The 20,059-nt window shown below is 38.3% G+C and overlaps 1 protein-coding gene across 4 annotated transcripts in view; it reads right to left on the minus strand.

The window, feature by feature from the left end:
- Nucleotides 1-20,059, minus strand: part of PPHLN1 (periphilin 1) — a 170,856-nt gene that overhangs the window by 136,595 nt on the left and 14,202 nt on the right. For all 4 annotated transcript variants that reach the window (XM_068969745.1, XM_068969744.1, XM_068969743.1 and 1 more), the window contains exon 2: nt 19,751-19,842. In XM_068969745.1, coding sequence (XP_068825846.1) covers nt 19,751-19,822 — 72 coding nt within the window. In that variant the 5' untranslated portion in view covers nt 19,823-19,842. The remainder of the gene's footprint in view (nt 1-19,750; nt 19,843-20,059) is intronic.

The following is a 20,059-nucleotide window of genomic DNA, read 5'->3' on the forward strand; positions in this document are numbered from 1 at the left end:
AAGAGAAGAGCCTGTGACATCATAAGTTTGGAAGCAAAATAAAACTCGATATAAAAGCTGACCTAATTTTCAAAGTAATATGTTAATGTTTTAAAGTTTAGCTGAACAGATTCTTAGTGGGAGTTGGGAAACTGAAAAGAGGGAAAATAACACCTATCTTAGACTAGAAGCTGCTGTAAAATAAAAATGATTATCAACAACAAGAACCAGAGAGCTACAGAACATGCATCTCTAAATAATCTGGTCTTGAGCACTCATGCTATGTCTATCAATATCAGATGAGGCCTATGTGAAAGAAACTGGCAAGCCACCCAAGTGTAAGATATGATCACTATGAAGTAACTGATTTGACAAAATCAAAAACTTATAATGCCTAACATTCGAGAGTGGTAATTTTACTATTTAAGTCTCAGTTTCATTATCTGAGCAATGACATTAATGAGAGTAACTACATCATGAAGTTGTGAGGACTAAAGAAAAACCAAACTGTAAAACACTTAGTACAGCAGGAGACACTAAGTACTCAAAAAATGGTTGCTATTTTGATTACTATTTTTACAAGTCTACGTGAAACACTAAATTCCTCAAAGTGGCTATTTCCTTAAATTGCTTCTTAGCATTAATAACTATAACTACTCAATAACTACTAACTAGCTATAAAATAGCTATTTAAATACATAAAAAAATATTTCAGTAGCTATTAAATAACTACACCCATGCCAAATTTCCCAATGGGTAGGAAATTTGTCAACGTGCCACAAAAAAACAGTTCATATCCATTTGAGAGTTAAAATGACCTATGTAATTTTTTCCCATGGGGATATAAGGTGGTTTCCTTTAGTATGTAACAAATTAAATTGTAATATATATTCTGTATGATCACATAAAATATAGTACACAAATGAATTTAGTGACTTTTTCTCCTTAACACTATCTTTCATAGAGATTTCAATTAAATCTAAGCAAATATTGAGCTTCTTAAAAAAAACTGTCATTAAGCCAAAATTTACAGCATCTTCTAATTCAAAATTTGTCGCACATAAAACCACTGACTTCTCCAATTGTGGGAAATCATAAAATTCAATTACACAATACCTGTTTGTTCCTACCAAATAATAAATGAAAATAATCAATCCAAAGTTGCTACTGAGCAAAAGAAAAAAATCTGCTAATGATAGTTCTTATATCTAGCAATGAAGATGAAATTGCTGTTTCCTTAATGTTTTGAGAAAGTGTACAAATATATACATTATACCATCCCTCTGGTGGTGTCGCACTGAGCAATTCTCACAAACACACAGGATTATGAGAGCCACAGGGAGGAAAAGCTGAGTGCTTATTTACTGGTAACTTATCTTGTAATCTTTAAGAGCAGTAAAGCAAGACAAGGACCAGAACTCTAGGATTAAGGATGCTACCTTCTGGAGGTCTAGAGGAAATCACATGAGAGTCCTAAAGAAGGGTCTTTGCAGAGAAGGGGGATTGTTCTACATGCAGAACAGTGTCCTCCTAATGCTGACATGTCAGCTAGATCGGTTAACTCAAGAGCAGGAGAAAGACCAAGCAAGGAAGAGAGAATGAGTAAGATTAAATTCCAAGAGACATTTCTGAGAAAGCAGTAAAACATGGTTCCCACAAATCCCCTCTTCTTGTTTTAATGAATGTTTCTTTGATCTTCTTGTCAGAAGAACAGCGTTATCATCGCCTCAGTGCAAGTGAGTCGAGAAAATAAGGCAATCAATGTTCTGAACATGAGAAAACATGCTATCACAGTCTAACTGGTCCTAAGAGGTCCAAAGAGCACGCTGATTTTCACCAAACCGTAAAACTGCACGTTCCAAAGCTGCAAGTCGAGATAAAATCATTTGATCAATTTCCACTGTTCAGTAAAGTCAGAAGTTCTATTAGTCATAAGAGTCTGTACTTGGCAATTTTTAAGGAAATAGAAAGCGCTGCTGCAATAGCAGCTGCCATGGTAACAGCTATTATGGAAACTATTAGAGTACCTAAAAAACGTTTTTTACCCCAAACTAGATTGGATTGAGCTAGTTGAGAACCACCACACCAGGGTCAATTTAACAGAAAGGGTAAAGTTATAAGCAAGTGCAAAGATGTATGGTCTGGTAGTGCAGATATTAACATGGGCATTCATGTCTGTAAAGTTCCAAACAAAATGATTACTGTTAAAGATTCCAAGGCCCCGTTGCAAAACCTGTGAGAAAAAAGGAAGTGCAAGACAACACCACATGAGGATCTTAGTAGGAGACTATTGTAATGGTGCTAGTGCAAATTTTAAACAGAGTACAAGTCCTGTAAATCCAAGATTCCACTAAGGGTCAGATTTATTATAGTGAAAGAGAAAAGACCAATTCCTAATCTGATCATGCCAAGTTTTGTTACTGTCTTGAACCAATAATCCTTGGGGACCCCAATTTTCTATTGTATAATTATCGATCATGAGAGCTGTGTGGAAAAATTATGAGATCCTCAAACATGCCAATTAAATCCACCAAACAGTCACATATCAACCCACGCATGAATACATAATGGGACTGATGTTTAGGGAGAGACATTCCAGATGCTAAGTTTCCTTGGAAACCAAAAGTAAACACAAAGGTCTGACGTTTAATGATAATGATTCGAGATCGTTTTGGGGGGTTTATTATATTATTCATATACCACTGAGCGCTGGTATAAGCACATATCTAGGCATTTGTTCAATTAGTTGTGCCGAAGGGTAGATGTGAACCATTAATGGTCCAAGGAGAATCTAAGGTATGCATAGGTAAAAGAGATGAAGGAGAAAGCCATTCTCCTCTAGTAATGGGGGAATCATTGGTAGAAATAGGAATTTCTGGATCTTCCCATGTGACAACAGACAACAAAGGGGGGGTTCATTAAGTGAGCCCAGTATGTACAGTTATTGTTAAGTAGTATATGAGCAGGAACCCCAGTGAACTACAGAAGTATAACCTGAAACAGCCATACCTTATGGGCAGAGTTAGCAGTTATAATGGCTAAAAGGGAAAGCAACATCAGGAGTAATAGGTGTGCCACTATTAATAACAGCTATTTCAGCTCTTAAAGTAAGATGTTTAATATTACCCCACATAATGTCAGTGGCTGGAGAATGATTGGTTATTTCTCAGTCTTTTTGGAAGAGGCACGCCAGGAAGAGACATCTGGGTGGTCAATAGATGAAACTCCAGCAATGGATCCTTAAGTCCTTGTTGCCAACTCATGACAAAGTTTCACACAACAGGCAGGGATCCAAAGTGGACCTGATGGAGACAAAACAGCAGCATATTCCCTTCTCCGTGTTAGTAATTTAACAGGACCTTGCCAAATAGGAGAGAGGGTGGTTGCTTAAAAAGTACCAGAGGGAATTCTTATGAATGTGTCGTAGCAAAATGTCTAGTAACAGCAGCTGACTGTGAAGAACTTTTGGAAACTGATAAGTGATTAGGAGTGAATAAGGCAATATATAATCATTCCCTGCTGCTGCTGCTGCTAAGTCGCTTCAGTCGTGTCCAACTCTGCGCGACCCCATAGACGGCCTCCTCCCAGGCTCCTCTGTCCCTGGGATTCTCCAGGCAAGAACACTGGAGTGGGTTGCCATTTCCTTCTCCAATGCATGAAGTGAAAAGTGAAAGTGAAGTCACTCAGTCGTGTCTGACTCTTAGCGACCCTATGGACTGCAGCCTACCAGTCTCCTCTGCCCATGGGATTTTCCAGGCAAGAGTACTGGAGTGGGGTGCCATTGCATTCACTAGGAGGAGTTAATTCTTTCCTTTTCAGTTTACTTAAAAATAATTTCAGTAGCCCATTCATGCATTCAATAATGCCTGTCCAGTAAGGTTGTGAGGAATACCTATGATGTGTTAATATCCCATAGACAAAAGAAATCCCTAAGTTTGTGTGATATATATGCTGCAGCATTATCAGTTTTAATGGTTTGAGGGTGTCCTAGAATAGCAAAACATTCAAGGTGAGCTTGCTCAGGATGTGCTTATTCTCCATGTTGTGTGGTAGCCCATAAAAAGCCTGCAAAAGTATCAACAGTTACATCCACAAAGTGAAATGGTTTAAATGGAGGATAATGAGTCACATCCATCTGCCATAACTCATTACAACAAAGACCACAAGGGTTATAATGCCAGCTTCTGGGAGAGAAGGAGCTAATAACTGACATGTGGGACAGGCACTAACAATCTTTTGGCTTCCTGTAAGGTTAGAGCACATTTTTTATGTAGTGCCTTGGCACCCTGGTGGAAGAACTGATGCGACTGAAAGGCAGCAGTAAACGATGATCCTATAAGGTGAAGAGATGAGTCAGCCTGTTCATTTCCGAAAGTGAGAGCTCCGGGAAATTGTGTCCGTCCTTCAATATGAGCTATGGAAAAAGGATGCTGTCGTTTAGTTAAAAGAGTTTGAACAGAAACAAAGAAGGAAAGTAATGGTTTATGGATTGAAGTATATAAAATAGAATTGGGCAATTACCGAATTATATTAACATACAAGGAATCTGTTAATAGAGTAAAGTTTGCAAGGTTTGCAATGCAAGCAAGACAGCAGCTAATTCAGAATGCTGTGGGGATGTTTGGGGGCTGGTAAAGATCTTTATTCATCCTGATGTTTCCTTCCAGGTCACTATTCCTCAAGTTTGACTGCCATCTGTATAGTGGGTAGGCAAGTTAGGAACAGGATGTCTAGAGATAAGAAGATGTAAAGAAAAGGGCACTAATTGTAAAACAGAAGTTATTTTATCCATCAGTAAGTTGTAAATAATTCCCCTGTAAAATCTGGTATGGCTATTTGAAATTGCTCATTAGTTTGATATAATGATTCCACATTTTCTTTAGATATTCCCACAAAATTATTTGTGGATCTGAGCCAGTAAGGCAACAGAGGCCTAAGTGTCCTTGCTGTAATAGATGTAGTCTCTCCTGTAAGCAGGGAAGAACACGGTATTTTGGTTGATTAGGATAATGTAACCATTCAATGCTTTTTATCTCTTTAGGTAAGACGTGGGCAAATATTGCTGTAGGAGTATGTTTAATAGAAAGAAGAATCACTGAAAAAGGATGTGAAGGAACATATAGTCAAGAAAATGTTTAACATAAGCAGCGCCAAATTGTGGTAATAAAGCATAATGTTAAGGAGAAAAATAGCAGGGTGAGGTAGGATCTTCATTTCCCTGTAATAATTGAAAGAAAGTGAAAGTCACTCAGTTGTGTCTGACTCTCTGTGACCCCATGGACTATACAGTCCATGGAATTCTCTAGGCCAGAATATTGGTGGGTGGCCTTTCTTTCGCTCCTCCAGCGGATCTTCCCAACCCAGGGATCAAAGCCAGGTCTCCTGCACTGCAGGAGATTGTTTTACCAGCTGAGCCACAGGGGAAAGGAAGCTCTGCATATGTTGGGACGCCTGATGTAGGTAGTATTCAATTTAAATGACCCAAGAACTGCTTTAAAGAAAGAAGTGTTAATGGTTCTGGAACCTTGAAGGAAAACTGTAAAGGAGTAATTGCTTATTGTAAAATTTGAAAGCCAAGATATTTCCATGGGGGCATGTATTGGATTTTCTCTGGAGCTATTATTAACCCCTGTGAATTCAAATATGTCTGTAAGGAAGAGAATTTCTGCTAATTTTTGTGGTGAAGAGTGTGCTAAAAGAATATCATCCATATAATGATAAATACAGGCATCGGGAAATCGTTGTCGTGACAGTTGCAGACTTAGATCTACGAATCTTTGACACGTGGTAGGGCTATTCTTCATACCCCGAGGTAAGTATTTCCACTGATACAACTGTAAAGGACGATGATTATTTATATTAGGAACTAAAACTGTAAATTTCTGTTTATCTTCAAAATGTAAAGGTATGGTAGAAAAGCAAATCTTAAGATCTTTAATTATCAGTGTGATCGTTTGGAATTAGAGAGGGGTTTGGAATAGCTGGTTGTAATGAACCCATCGGTTGCATTTGAGCATTACTCTTAAATAATGAATTAAATGCCATCTTCCTGATTTTGGGGGGATAATAAAGATGGGAGTATTCCACAGGCTTAAGGAAGGTTCTCTATGTCCTGCATCTAATTATTCTTTAACCAATTGTTCTATAAGTGCAATATCTTCTTTAGTCCTAGGTCACTGCTCTATCCAGACCCGGGGGTAGGGGGCTGGGGGAGGGTTCATCAATCCAGATGATTTGTAATGGTATATAATAGCAGTGGCCCTGAGGATAAATTTGTCTGTAGTTTTAATTGATATTGTTATAATATATCTAACCCCCATAAAGTTGTAGGAATATTCATGATGTAAGGACAATAATAGCTACATGCCCTTCTGAATCTGTACAGATTTTTGGAAAGGTGCTTTGATGTGCTTCTTGGAATCCCCCAACAACTAAAATCTGTCCATGGACTCTTTTTAAAGGCCAGATGGAAGGCCATTCTTGTTTTGTGATAATAGCTACTTAAGTTCCTGATTTATTAAACCCTTGAAAGAAAGGTCTTGAATTTTTAGGGTTTATGTGGGGTGGTAAGTCAAATAGCATAGTCTAGTAAGCCACATTCGTAGATCCAAAGCCTCCTTTCCTAATTTCTTTCTCTGCTGAGGGCACAAAACAAGGCAAGAGTAATAGCTGTGCAACTTTTGTCCTTTTCTCTACTGTATGATAAGTATGTGAGAGCCGTAATTTGAATACTGCCTGAGTAATCAGAATCAATTACCTCTAGTAAAATATGAATACCTTTCATAGTTATGCTGGACCAGCCTAAAATAATTCCAACTGTGTCTTTAGATAAAAGGCCATAAACTTCTGTAGGAATACGTTTAACTTCATTGATACTATGAACAGAGGTTAGCAATATTGTACAGGAGGTGGTGATCAAAACCATCCCTGAGAAAAAGAAATGCAAAAAGGCAAAATGGTTGTCAGAGGAGGCCTTACAAATAGCTGAGAAAAGAAAAGAAGAGAAAGACAAAGGAGAAAAGAAAAGTTATATCCATCTGAGTGCAGAGTTCCAAAGAATAGCAAAGAGAGATAAGAAAGCCTGCCTAAGCAATCAATGAAAAGAAATAGAGGAAAACAATAGACTGGAAAAGACTAGAGATTCCTTCAAGAAAATCAGAAATATCAAGGGAACATTTCATGCAAAGATGGGCACAATTAAATACAGAAACGGTATGGACCTAACAGAAACAGAAGATATTAAGAAGAGGTGGCAAAAATACACAGAACTGTACAAAAAAGGTCTTAATGAAACATATAACCATGATGGTTATGTTTCCTAGAGCCAGATATCCTGAAATGTGAAGTCAAGTGGGCCTTAGGAAGCATCACTACGAACAAAGCTAGTGGAGATGATGGAATCCCAGCAGAGCAACTTAAAATCCTAAACGATGATGCTGTTAAAGGGCTGCACTCAATATGTCAGCAAATTTGAAAAAAACTCAGCAGTGGCCACAGGACTAGAAAAACTCAGTTTTCATTCCAATCCCAAGGAAGATGATGCCAAAGAATGTTCAAACTACCGCACAATTGCACTCATCTCACACACTAGCAAACTCATGCTCAAAATTCTCCAACTTAGGCTTCAACAGTACGTGAACCGAAAACTTCCAGATGTTTAAGCTGGATTTAGAAAAGGCAGAAGAACCAGAGATCAAATTGCCAACATCCACTGGATCATAGAAAAAGCAAGAGAGTTCCAGAAAAACATCTGCTTCACTGACTACGCTAATGCCTTTGACTGTGTGGATCAACAAACTGTGGAAAATTCTTAAAGACAAGGGAATAGGAGACCACTTCACTTGCCTCCTAAGAAACCTGTATGTAGATCAAGAAGCAACAGCTAGAACCAGACATGGAACAACGAACTGGTTCCAAATTGGGAAAGGAGTACGTCAAGGCTGTATATTGTCACCCTGCTTATGTAACTTATATGCAGAATACATCATGCAAAATGCTCAGCAGGATGAAGCATAAGCTGGAATGGAGGGGAAAATTATCAATATCAATAGATATGCAGATGACACTACCCTTATGGCAGAAAGTGAAAAGGACCTAAAGAGCCTCTTGATGAAAGTGAATGAGGAGAGTGAAAAAGCTGGCTTAAAACTCAACATTCAAAAAACTAAGATCATGTCATCTGGCCCCATTACTTCATGGCAAATAGATGGGGGAAAAAATGCTCACTGCAGATGGTGACTGCAGCCATGAAATTAAAAGATGCTTGCTCCTCAGAATATAGGCTATGACAAACCTCGACAGCATATTAAAAAGCAGAGACATTACTTTGCCAACAAAGGTCCGTCTAGTTAAAGCTATGGTTTTTCCAGTAGTCATGTATGGATGGAAGAGCTGGACCATAAAGAAAGCTGAACACCAAAGAATTGACACTTTTGATCTGTGGTGCTGAAGAAGACTTTTGAGAGTCCCTTGGACTGCAAGGAGATCAAAGCAGTCAATCCTAAAGGAAATCAGTCCTAAATATTCATTGGAAGGACTGATGTTGAAGTGGAAGCTCCAATATTTTGGCCACCTGATGTGAAGAACTGACTCACTGGAAAAGACCCTGAAGCTAGGAAAGATTGAAGGCAGGTGGAGAAGGGGACGACAGAGGATGAGATGGTTGGATGCCATCACCGACTCAATGGACATGAGTTTGAGTAACTCTGAGTAAGCTCTGGGAGTTGGTGATGGATAGGGAAGCCTGGCGTGCTGCAGGCATGCAATCACAAAGAGTGGGACGCGACTGAGCAACTGAACTGTCTGAACTGAACTGAAGGAATTTCTCACTCTTCTATGGCAAAAACCGCAATATGACATAAATTTCAAGTATTTAGATGCTGTACGTTAACAACACCTACACCATTTTTCAACCAATGACCTACTGGTTCCAAATCAGACACTTTCAAAGAAACTTCTTGTGGATACCAAGGACAACAAGCCTAAATCACCATAAGAAGTTTAGTTAAGTCTGAATCAGAAACCTTACAACCAGCAATGGCAAGCAGAAAAGAAAGCTGATGCTTACGAGCAAGCTGCAGAGTTACAGCAGAAAGCGAAGTACATCTAGAAGGCTTCGCTCCGTCACTAGTCTTCAAGGCCACAGTTCCTGCCTGGAAGAGCAGATGTCCTTTCCCCTTGCTCAGGCTAGAGCAAGCAAACCTTCACATGGTCCCTGTTCGGCCACCAAGTGTGGCAGAGTCATACTGAGTTAGTTCTCACAAACACACAGGATTATAAGACAGAGCAGGGAGAACTCGCAAAAGAGCCACGCAGAGAAAAAGCTGAGCGCTTATTTACTGGTAACTTATCTTGTAATCTTTAAGAGCAGTAAAGCAAGACAAAGACCAGAACTCTGGGATTAAGGAAGCTACCTCCCAGAGGTCTGGAGGAAATCACATGACAGTCCTAAAGAAAGGTCTTTGAAGAGAAGGGCGATTGCTCTACAAGGAGAACAGTGTCTTGCTAATGCTGACATGTCAGCCAGACCATCTAACTTAAGGGCAGGGGAAAGACCAAGCAAGGAAGAGAGAATGAGTAAGATTAAATTCCAAGAGACAGTTCTGAGAAAGCAGTAAAACATGGTTCCCAAATAAACTTAACTACTTCTTTTAAGTTACAGTGTTATGATTTTTCACACTTTCATATTTATCATTATCTTAGAGACAAGACAATTTCTTCCACATGGCTCTCTGCATTTCTGGAATAAGGACTATTCACAGTTTGCCTGTGCTAACAGAAATCGGACCAAGATACATATTAAATGATTTTTGCAACTTTGAAATCTGAAATGGTGATTGCGTTTTGTTAGAAAACCAATCATTCCTTCATTTTCTATAAATTCTAATTCACTATAAATACCTGTTATGAAAAACACTTTCATTTTAGTTTAAGTAAAAGCACCAAGTTTGATGTTTTGCTTGATTCAATATATAAATGTATATCAAATTCTCCACACTAATGTTCAGGCTTATTACTAATTAGGTACAAATTATCCGGATTACATTTCTTTAAAAACATTTTTTTTCCATTGTCATTAAAATATACTTTGCACTCATTTTAACACAAAAACTTTATTTTACTATATAAGCACCCCTTCTTAAGCATCTTTCTTTTTTGAGACATAATGAAATATTTCCATTTGAAATAAAGTATCTTGAATTTACTTGGAACTAATCTAAGAAAGAGCAAGGTGGTGAAAGCACAGACAAAAGAAGATTGACCATGAGTTGATAAATACTATTTGAATAATTTGTCCGTGGGGAGTTATGTCATTTTGTCTACTTTTATATACTTAATTTTCACCGTTATAAATAAAAAGTCAAAAACAACTAAAACACATTAACCCACCACTAAAGTAACTAAGTACAATGGTATATGTAACTACTCAACTGACACAATCAACTTAGTATGAAAGGAAGTTTCATGGGCACAGAAACCTTGATCTTACTCACTGCCCTATTCCCAGCACTTGGAGTATTACTTGGCACATAGTAAGAACCACATACATAATATACATTCCAGTTTGCATCTCAGTTTTATACTACTGTTGGCATCACATGCTTTTTACCGGAAAAGTACACCACCTAACTAAAAAATTTGATTACCCACAAGTCTAGAGGACTTCTGCTTTCAAAAGCTTGAGGTTTCCTCACTCCGATCCTTCATGCTTTAGACACGTACTGTAGGGCTTCCCTGGTGGCTCAGTGGTAAAGAATCTGCCTGCCAAAGCAGGAGACACAGGTTTGATCCCTCTGTCAGAAAAATCCCCTGGAGAAGGAAACAGCAACCCACTCCAGAATTCCTGCCTGTGAAATCCCATGAACAGAAGAGCCTGGCGAGCTACAGTCCGTGGAACAGCAGAGTCAGACATGACTTAGCGACTAAGCAACACAACATCTGCACTGCACCACTTACTGGTTTAATCCACCAGCTGAATTTTCAATGAAATGTTGCTATCTCTGGGTCATTTCAATGGCTTTTGGGAATAGTATGTCAAATATCTGAAGCTGGAACTGTCCCCAGAAAACTAGAACATAGTACAGAATGTAGCCGAGAACTGATCCTGTCTCTGTGGAAATAGTGACAACAAAACAAAAGTTCATGTAATTCTGTCTGCCAAAAGAATTAAACACCTCCTAGGGCAGCTCTACACAGAGGAACATTACTAAATCAAAACTCAGCAAATGAACACTTAAGATTTTGCATCTAATGTACGTAATTTTTACAGTTACACTCAAAAAAATTGCACTTTAGCTAATGATATGCATGTTTAAGTAGCTAATGGAAAGTGTAGTGTTGTCCACAGTTTACTTTGAAAAGCATCCCTAAAATCTGACAGACTAGGTATACTTACAAAGGACAGATAGATGGATAAAGACATGATAAAGAAAGTTTAGTAAAATGTTAATAGTTGAATCTAAATCATCAATAAATGGATGTTCACTATAAAATTCAACTTTGCTATAGGTCTGAAAATGTTCATAAGATAATGAAAAAAGTTGTATTTACATGAACACTTACTAGATGATAAAATGTGAGGTATGAAAAGAATTAAAATTACGCAAGTGCACACTTTAAAAGTGTTTCATGAAATAAGAGTGGGGAGAAAAGGAATATTTCCACATTAACATACTTTTAGCAATATTATCTAGAATACGTAAATAACTGAATTGCTAAGTTTAGTAGACTTGATTACTTATTTCAAGTTGGATAAAAGAAAGATCTCTTAATGTTATTTGGAGTACATTTAAATTTGAGAATATATGGAACAAATATATATTATCTATAAGATCTTAGAAATTAACAAACTCATGTTCTGAATTCACTAAAAAATTTATTTCCAACTCACTATAGTCTCCAGGAGAGAAATAACCAATGAAATGAACAGTACAAACATTCAACTAACTCAAGGAAAGAAATATTGTTATGTAACTATTTAATTATAAAACCTAATTATATAACTCAAAACTAACTAAATATGATAGAAAAAAATCTTTTAAATTTTTTTTCCCCCTTGGCTGTACCCTATACATGGGATCTTAGCCTCCCGACCAAGGTGTGACCCCAGTCATGGCAGTGAAAGCACCAAGTCCTAACCACTGGATTGGCAGGGAACTCCCCCCAAATAAAAATTTTTTTAAATATTGTTGCTCATCACTATCCTCAATCTTTATAATGTTCACTGCCACCAAGATTAGAAAATCTTTTACTTGACATACATTTGTTAACAGAAGAAGGCAAGTAAAAATAGACAGGACTACTTTGGTTCCAGTCATATTACAGTGCCCAGAATATAAACCATTAAGTGTTTTAATCCTAGTTTCCAAACTTTATAACCTCTAAAAATCTGAAAGAAGCCAACAGAAAATGGACATTTTATGTCGCAATGTTCCACATTTTCTATCTATTCCCTATCAGGCTAACAAGGTAGACTTCCACAACTGGAAACTTCCTGGTGCCTAAAAGCCATTGTCACAAAACTTTTATCCAGGCTACAAAAGTCAGATAAGCTCACAGAAATTACAGATTAAACAGAAAGCATAACTTTAAAAATAAAGGTCTTATGGACATCTAAAAGTTAAATGTGGATGTTCTGTCATAATCAATGTCCTTCCAATAAAGGAATGTGCAGATTCTGCGTAAAATACTTCTTTGGGCTTAAGTCTCCTATTTATCTACTCAAGTTTAAAACCAAATAAAAATTTATGTGAAGTACCTTACAAGTAACTTATTATCAATACAGAGGAATTTTTAAGTGCTCTAAAGCACTAAATAATAACTGGTATATTTGTCAAGCTACAACTGAGGATAAGCTTTCCAATACTCAAATAAAGTGTAATTTAACATCAGCACCAAAATATATGTGTCCAGTTGCCTTCTAGGTTAATCAAACCCGTAAGTTCACAGAATAGATACTCTACAACTGAGGTCATATTAGTGTAGTGGGTGCCATCTAAAGTCCCCTATTTGATGTCATACTTTATGTCACAGCAATAGTTTTTCAAACATATTTCTGGTGCATCAGACTTGAGAATGAATGGGACAATGGGACAAAGGAAAGTAATAAAGAGAGAGAGAAATGCAATAAAATCGGTTTTTTTGTTAGAGCAGAGAACCCAAACATACAAAATAAAATAGAACATTAACTTTCTCTATGTCAGACACTACTGAGAGTGGGTTCTCAATTTTTGAAGGATCTGCTAAAGTTTTATATTTAGGAAAAAAATATATTCTGTCCTTTCAACCAAAACTGGGTGTCATTTCTGCTTTGGCTCAGCCTCTTCATTCTTTCTATAGCTATTTCTCTGCTCTTTCCCAATAGTATATTGGACACCTACCGAGCTGGAGGGCTCATCTTTCAAATTTTTACAGGAAGTTTTATTGAGGTATGACATTCATCTAAAAAAGTATACTAACTGTAAATGTTATTTTTGGATAAATTTTCACAAGGTTATCACACTGCGTAACTACCACCCAGATCAAGAAACAACATTCCTAGCATGGCAAAAGCCTTTCTGTTGCACTCTCCCAGTCACTACCTCTGTCTCCCAAAAGTCACCTCTTTCCTGGCTAGTTCTGCCTATCTTGAAACTTTATATAAAAGGAAACATATAAGATATACACTTTTGTTTCAGTATTGTTTGTGAGGTTCACACATGTTGCTGCATTTGACAGCAGTCCATTCTTTCTCATTGTTGTATAACTGCACAATTAATTTATCCACACTGTTGGATATCTGGATTATTGCCAGTTTGGAGCTCTTATGCACAATGTTGCTAGGGAATGATCTTGTACATGTCAATATTACATAACAATAAAGTTTTTAAAATATCATTAAATGATCTCATTTTGTAAGCAAATATTTTTAAATTTTTAATTATGATTTTATTAGGTCCAAGTAATAATTACAACTCTATGTACATTTCCAGTTTGCATCACCGAAACATTTTAACCTAAGAATTCTGCCAGCCCATGAAATTAGATGTGAATAGAAAACTACTTTTCCACCTAAAAGCAGGCAACAAACAACACAACAGCAGTAGGACTATCTGTGGCTTCACCACTAAGAGAAGTCACAGATATTTTTATATCATATTACACTGTTGCAGATACCTCAAGAGTATCATTTACACTCATCACTCCTTTGAAACCATAGCAATGAAATCCCTACCATTACATCTTGCTTGACATCTAACGACCTACTTAAAGAAGTATATACTACTATGTCACAAATATGATTTTTAATAGTTTTAGGCTACAATAATAACTGCAAGTAATAGGCTTCACCACACTGCTAAAGGGTTCCATGTCACAGAGAAAGTTAAAAACCTCCATTTTTTTCTTTAAACTGAAATGCAGGTGTAACATAAAAGGCAAAGGGATAATTTTCCAAGACCCATCAAAGGACTATAACATACTGAGGGGAAAGGAAGGCTTTAAATTAATAACCATAATAAGCATTCACCAGAAAATCTGTAATGTCTGATTCTTACGGGGAGAGGATATGAGAATACAGACTTTATAGAGTAAGACAAACTGATTGGGGGAATGGAGAGATCAATCTAACAGAATTAAAATAGGAGAGGAATGAACTTGGACAAGGTCTATGCATGTTCTGTGCTCCAAAAAGAGAAAAGCAGTCTGGATTTCTTCCCACCTAGGAGGGGCCTAGCAGCCAGAGAACTTAACAAAGTAAGATTTACCTTTAGACTTACAGTTGAATACATCTAATCTGATTTCACAGACACTTGTGTAAAAACATATCTCCCTATCTGCTTACAGCTGATGAAATTAGTTTACAAAGGAAAAAATACCTGTTTCACTTTGACACACACAAAAATGGCATAAAATGAAAATGTTTGGCTTTGTTTAGATTTTACTAAAACATCTTCATTCACTGAAGACTTCCCTCTCCTAAAACACAGGAGACCCCGGTTCAATTCCCGGGTCGGGAAGACCTGCTGGAGAAGGGATAGACTACCCACTTCAGTGTTCTTGGGCTTCCCTTCTGGCTCAGCTGGTAAAGAATCCGCCTGCAGTGTGGGAGATCTGGGTTCGATCCCTGGGTTGGGAAGATCCCCTGGAGAAGGGAAAGGCTACCCACTCCAGTATTCTGGCCTGGAGAATTCCATGGACTGTATAGTCCATAGGGTCACAAAGAGTCGGACATGACTGAGCAACTTTCACTTTCACTTTCCCTCACCTGACATCTTTAACTCAACTGTCATCATCAGTGACTTCAGTGCTCAGCCACAATCTGACTCTGACTCTGCAAATACGAATCACCTGATGAACTTTTAAACAACACTGACATCCAGATTCTATCCACAGAGACCATGACTCCATTAGATAAAGAGGACCCATTCACTGATATTTAAGAGTTCTCTAGCTGAATCTAATGTACAGTGAGGACTGAGAGCCCTAATTTATATCACTGATCCAAAATCTAACCACAAAGTTCTGTTAATCTCAACTCCAATAACCTTCACCCACTCTCATTCCTACCACCTACACTGAACTTCAGTACCCAGAACTGCTCCATTTTGGAAACTACATTCCAAAATATTGATTGCTTATCTTTCTGCCATACTTGGTCTTCAACCCCACAGAGACTTTCCTGTCCTTCAACCTCTCACTGCTTTCAATTCACTGTCTGCCTCACAGCCTTATTCCCTTTCGTAATAGGTCCATTCCACATAACATAGTACCTCAATAATTCTTACCTTCCTGGGTCCATCACTCATCTTGCAATCTTAAATCAATAGGACTTGCTTTCGCTACTCCCAAATTGGTGCCCCTACAAAATTTAAGCTTATAGACCTTCAGTAGCGGCGTTTCTAAACATCTCTGGTCAGGAGAGCCCTACAATGGCTATGCCAAAACTTCAGTCCTGGCCGCGTCTCCCTCTACCTCCTCCGCTTTCTTTTTTTTTTGAACGGCGCTCGACCATCTCTCAGGACCGACTAACGCATGTTCAACTGCTGTTCTCATGAAACACTTCTCCACTTCGGCGCTCCTACTCGTCGCGGCGTAGCGTCCGCGGGGTGGGGGCGGGGGGAGAGGGGACCCTACCCCCCTTTCTCCTGCCTCCCCCGGCTCCCGTCCCTCTCGCGCCTCTCCGACCGGGCCCGACGCTCCAGCGCCATCCATTTTCAGGGCTAGTTGATTTGGCAGGTGAGTTGTTACACACTCCTTAGCGGATTCCGACTTCCATGGCCACCGTCCTGCTCCTCTTCCGCTTTCAACAAATCTTGCCACCTCTTACATTAGATAAAAATAAAGGCCTCGACATATGAACTTTCTCAGATCCATTCTCACACAGACAACGGCCTTACTAGAGATTAGAGGGTCCTACCCATCGGTCTTTTGTTGTTTAGTCACCAAGTCATGTCCGACTCCCTGCAACCCCAAAAGCCGCAGCACGCCAGGCCTCCCTGTCCCACACCATCTTCCAGAGTTTGCCCAAGTTCATGTCCATCCAGCCATCTCACCCTCTGACACCCTCTTCTTTTTGCCCTCAATCTTCCCAGCAACAGGGACTTTTCCAAAGAGTCATCTGTTCACATCAGGTGACCAAAATACTGGAGCTTCAGCTTCAGCATCAGTCCTTCCAATGAGTATTCAGAGTTGATTTCCTTTAAGATTGACTGCTTTGATCTCCATGATGTTCAAAGGACTTTTAGGAATCTTCTCCAGCACCACAGTTTAAAGGCATCAATTTTTTGGTGCTCTGCCTTCTTTATGATCCAGCTCTCACAACTATACATGACCACTGGGAAGGCCATAAACTTGACTATATGAACCTTTGTTGGCAGAATGATGTCTCTGCTTTTCAACATACTCTCTAGGTCTGTCATAGCTTTCCTGCCAAGAAGCAATTGTCTTCTGATTTCATGGCTGCAGTCACCATCCGCAGTGATTTTAGAGCCCAAGAAGAGGAAATCTGTCACTGCTTCCACCTTTTCCCCTTCTATTTGCCATGAAATAATGGGTCCAGATGCCATGATCTTAGTTTCTTTAATATTTAGTTTTAAGCCAGCTTTCTCACTCTCCTCCTTCACCCTCATCAGGAGGTTCTTTAGTTCCTCTTTGCTTTCTGCCATTGGAGTGGTATCATCTGCATATCTGAAGTTGTTGATATTTCTCCTGCCTATCTTGATTTCAGCTTGTAATTCATCCAGCCTGACATTTCTCCTGATGTGCTCAGCATACAGGTTAAACAAACATGGTGACAACAGACAGCCCTGTTGTGCTCCTTTCTAAAACCTAAACCAATCAGTTGTTCCACACCAGGTTCTAACTGTTGCTTCTTGAACCCATGTGCAGGTTTCTCAGTAGACAGGTAAGATCATCTGGTATTTCCATCTCCTTAAGAGCTTTCCACAGTTTGTTATGATCCACAAATCAAAGGCTTTAGTGTAGTCAATGAAGCAGAGGTAGATGTTTTTCTTGAATTCCCTTGCTTTCTCCATGATCCAGCAAACGTTGGCAATTTGATCTCTGGTTCCTCTGCCTTTTCCCTTGTGGCTCAGCTGGCAAAGAATCCGCTTGCAAATGCAGGAGACCTGGTTTCGATCCCTGGGTTGGGAAGATCCCCTGGAGAAAGGAAAGGCTACCCACTCCAGTATTTCGGCCTGGAGAACTCCATGGACTGTACAGTCCATGGGGTCGCAAAGAGCTGGACACAACTGAGTGACTTTCACTTTCCTCTGTCTTTTCTAAACACAACTTGGACGTCTGGAAGTTCATGGTTTGTTTAACACTGAAGCCTAGCATGCAAGATTTTAAGGATGAACTTACTAGCATGGGAGATGAGTGCAGCTGTCCGATGGTTTGAACATTCTTTAGTACTGCCATGCTTGGGAACTGAAATGAAGACTGACCTTCTCCAGTCCTGTGGCCACTGCTGGGTCTTCCAGATTTGCTGACATATTCAAGTTATGACACTAATAAACTGACTCCTGTCTTAAAATTCACTCCTCCCATCTTATTTAAAACAGCTTCTTTGCTTAGCAGTAGCCTCTGGGCAGGTCTCGTGGCTTTCAATTTTAACAGCTCTTTAAGCCAACTCCCACTGCAGTGTGTTCTATCATTAAAATATTCATAGCATGTACACACAATGCAGAATAGTGTCATAAAGGTTTTATGTTGTAACTTTCTCCATGATTTTATCATGATTATTTCCCACTGTTATATGAAACTGTATTTCCACATAAAAATTTCTGTCTACATTTTAAGGCTCTACTAAGCTCTAAAAATGTTATACTATTCAACACTTAAAATTGTTTTGAAGATTATAAATTTATACCTCACTTATTGTAAGCAGGCACTAGCTAAAAAGATAATCAGAATAAATTATCATTTAAAGTAAGTCATCTTCTCTCTAAATATACCTTACTTTATAATCTGAAGCCATGTAAATGTGTTACAGAAGCTTTCATAGTGGCTCAGCAGTAGAGACTCAGTATTTCTGCCTGGCAAATCCCACAGACTAAGAAGCTGGTGAGCTTCATTCCATGAGGTCACAAAGAGTCGCACATGACTCAGTCGCACATGACTTTGTTGTTGTAACAACAACAAATGTGTTACATTAAAAAAAATCTAACTAGAAAAGAAAAAAAAACAAAGTAAAACAAACCCAACGATATATATTCAGTTAATGGCATAACTACACAGAAAACCCTGTAAAGTATCCCAAATTTCTAATAGGATATATCCATAGGAGAGTAAGGGACCTAAAAAACAGTTGTTTTTTAAAAAATAATTTGTACCTTTTCCCATCACTGCATTAGTCCTACATTTTGTTTGTCACTTGTTTGTTCTAGGCAAACTATAAAATAATTCTATCAAGCTGAAAATATTTTTGAGATATTTATTAGAAACATCAAGTCTATAAGTTAACCTGGAAAAAATGACATTTGGTAATAATTAAATCTGCCCCTTCTGAAATATGGTAGGCCTCTTCATTTTTTCCACCTTAAATCACTTTAGATCAACCCCAATGTAAGCTGTAACTTAGCAGAAATGACAATCATGAAGGTGATATCACCCACCTAAGAGGGTTAGAGGACTTACTTACAGAAGTAAAAAACAACTAACATATAAACAAATCTTTGTGCCTTTTGATGGTATATAATGAATTCATAATATACTCATATACCATCACAATGAGCCCAGTCCCCCTAAGCAAAAGTTTAAGATTCACCACTTCTTGACCTTCCCCAGATCCTCCCTTGGATCTCTGCGGAGGATTTTGAGGAGAGAAAGAGAGAGAACATACACCAGTCAATACACATGAGTGCCTACTATGTGCCAGGTTATAAACACAGTGCTGGGAATAAAAAGCAAAACAGCAAGCTCCTTGAGCAAAGAAAAGGACTGGCTCAAATTACTAACTCCCAGAGCAACAAAGAGAAAAGCAGTAGAAGAGCATGCCAGAAACTGCCTGCCTGTCCCTGAGTTGCCCCTTGCCAAAATACTTCTTTGTTAACTGATGGTCTGAGTTTTATCAAACCTCGAATTTTCTTCACAAATTACAATCAATACAAGCCCTCCCTTTTAGAAATTTAAATAAGAAATATAAACTATAGATTTTCTACACAAACAAAATGTTACCTTTTATTTTCAAACTTTTGACTTTCAAAAGCTTGATCTATCTGCATTTCAGCTAGCTTTGACGGAAAATTCACTTGGACACTAGGTTCTGAATTATTCTAACGTAAGAACTTACACTGGGGTGACTTCGAGGAGGCACTCTTTCTCTTGGAAGTCTTTCATAGTCATATCGTCCCTCAGACCACATTTCATCTCCTCTGTAAGCCACTAAAGAATAAAAAAAGAAACCAGAGAATAATGGGTTTTAGGTTACTAGCAAATAAGTAAAAAAAGGAAAAGGTAAGTTATTACATTCTGATCCAAATATTTTCTAGAGACACTTAAGGGGGAATAAATGTAAGTGATCAAAAGGAATTACAACAATTCTTCAAAAATAATTTTGAAATTTTCTTTTAAAAAAAAAATGTAGTAAAAAGTCCCACCT

This window comes from Capricornis sumatraensis, chromosome 4 (genome assembly GCF_032405125.1).
Source record: "Capricornis sumatraensis isolate serow.1 chromosome 4, serow.2, whole genome shotgun sequence".
NCBI lineage: Eukaryota > Metazoa > Chordata > Mammalia > Artiodactyla > Bovidae > Capricornis > Capricornis sumatraensis.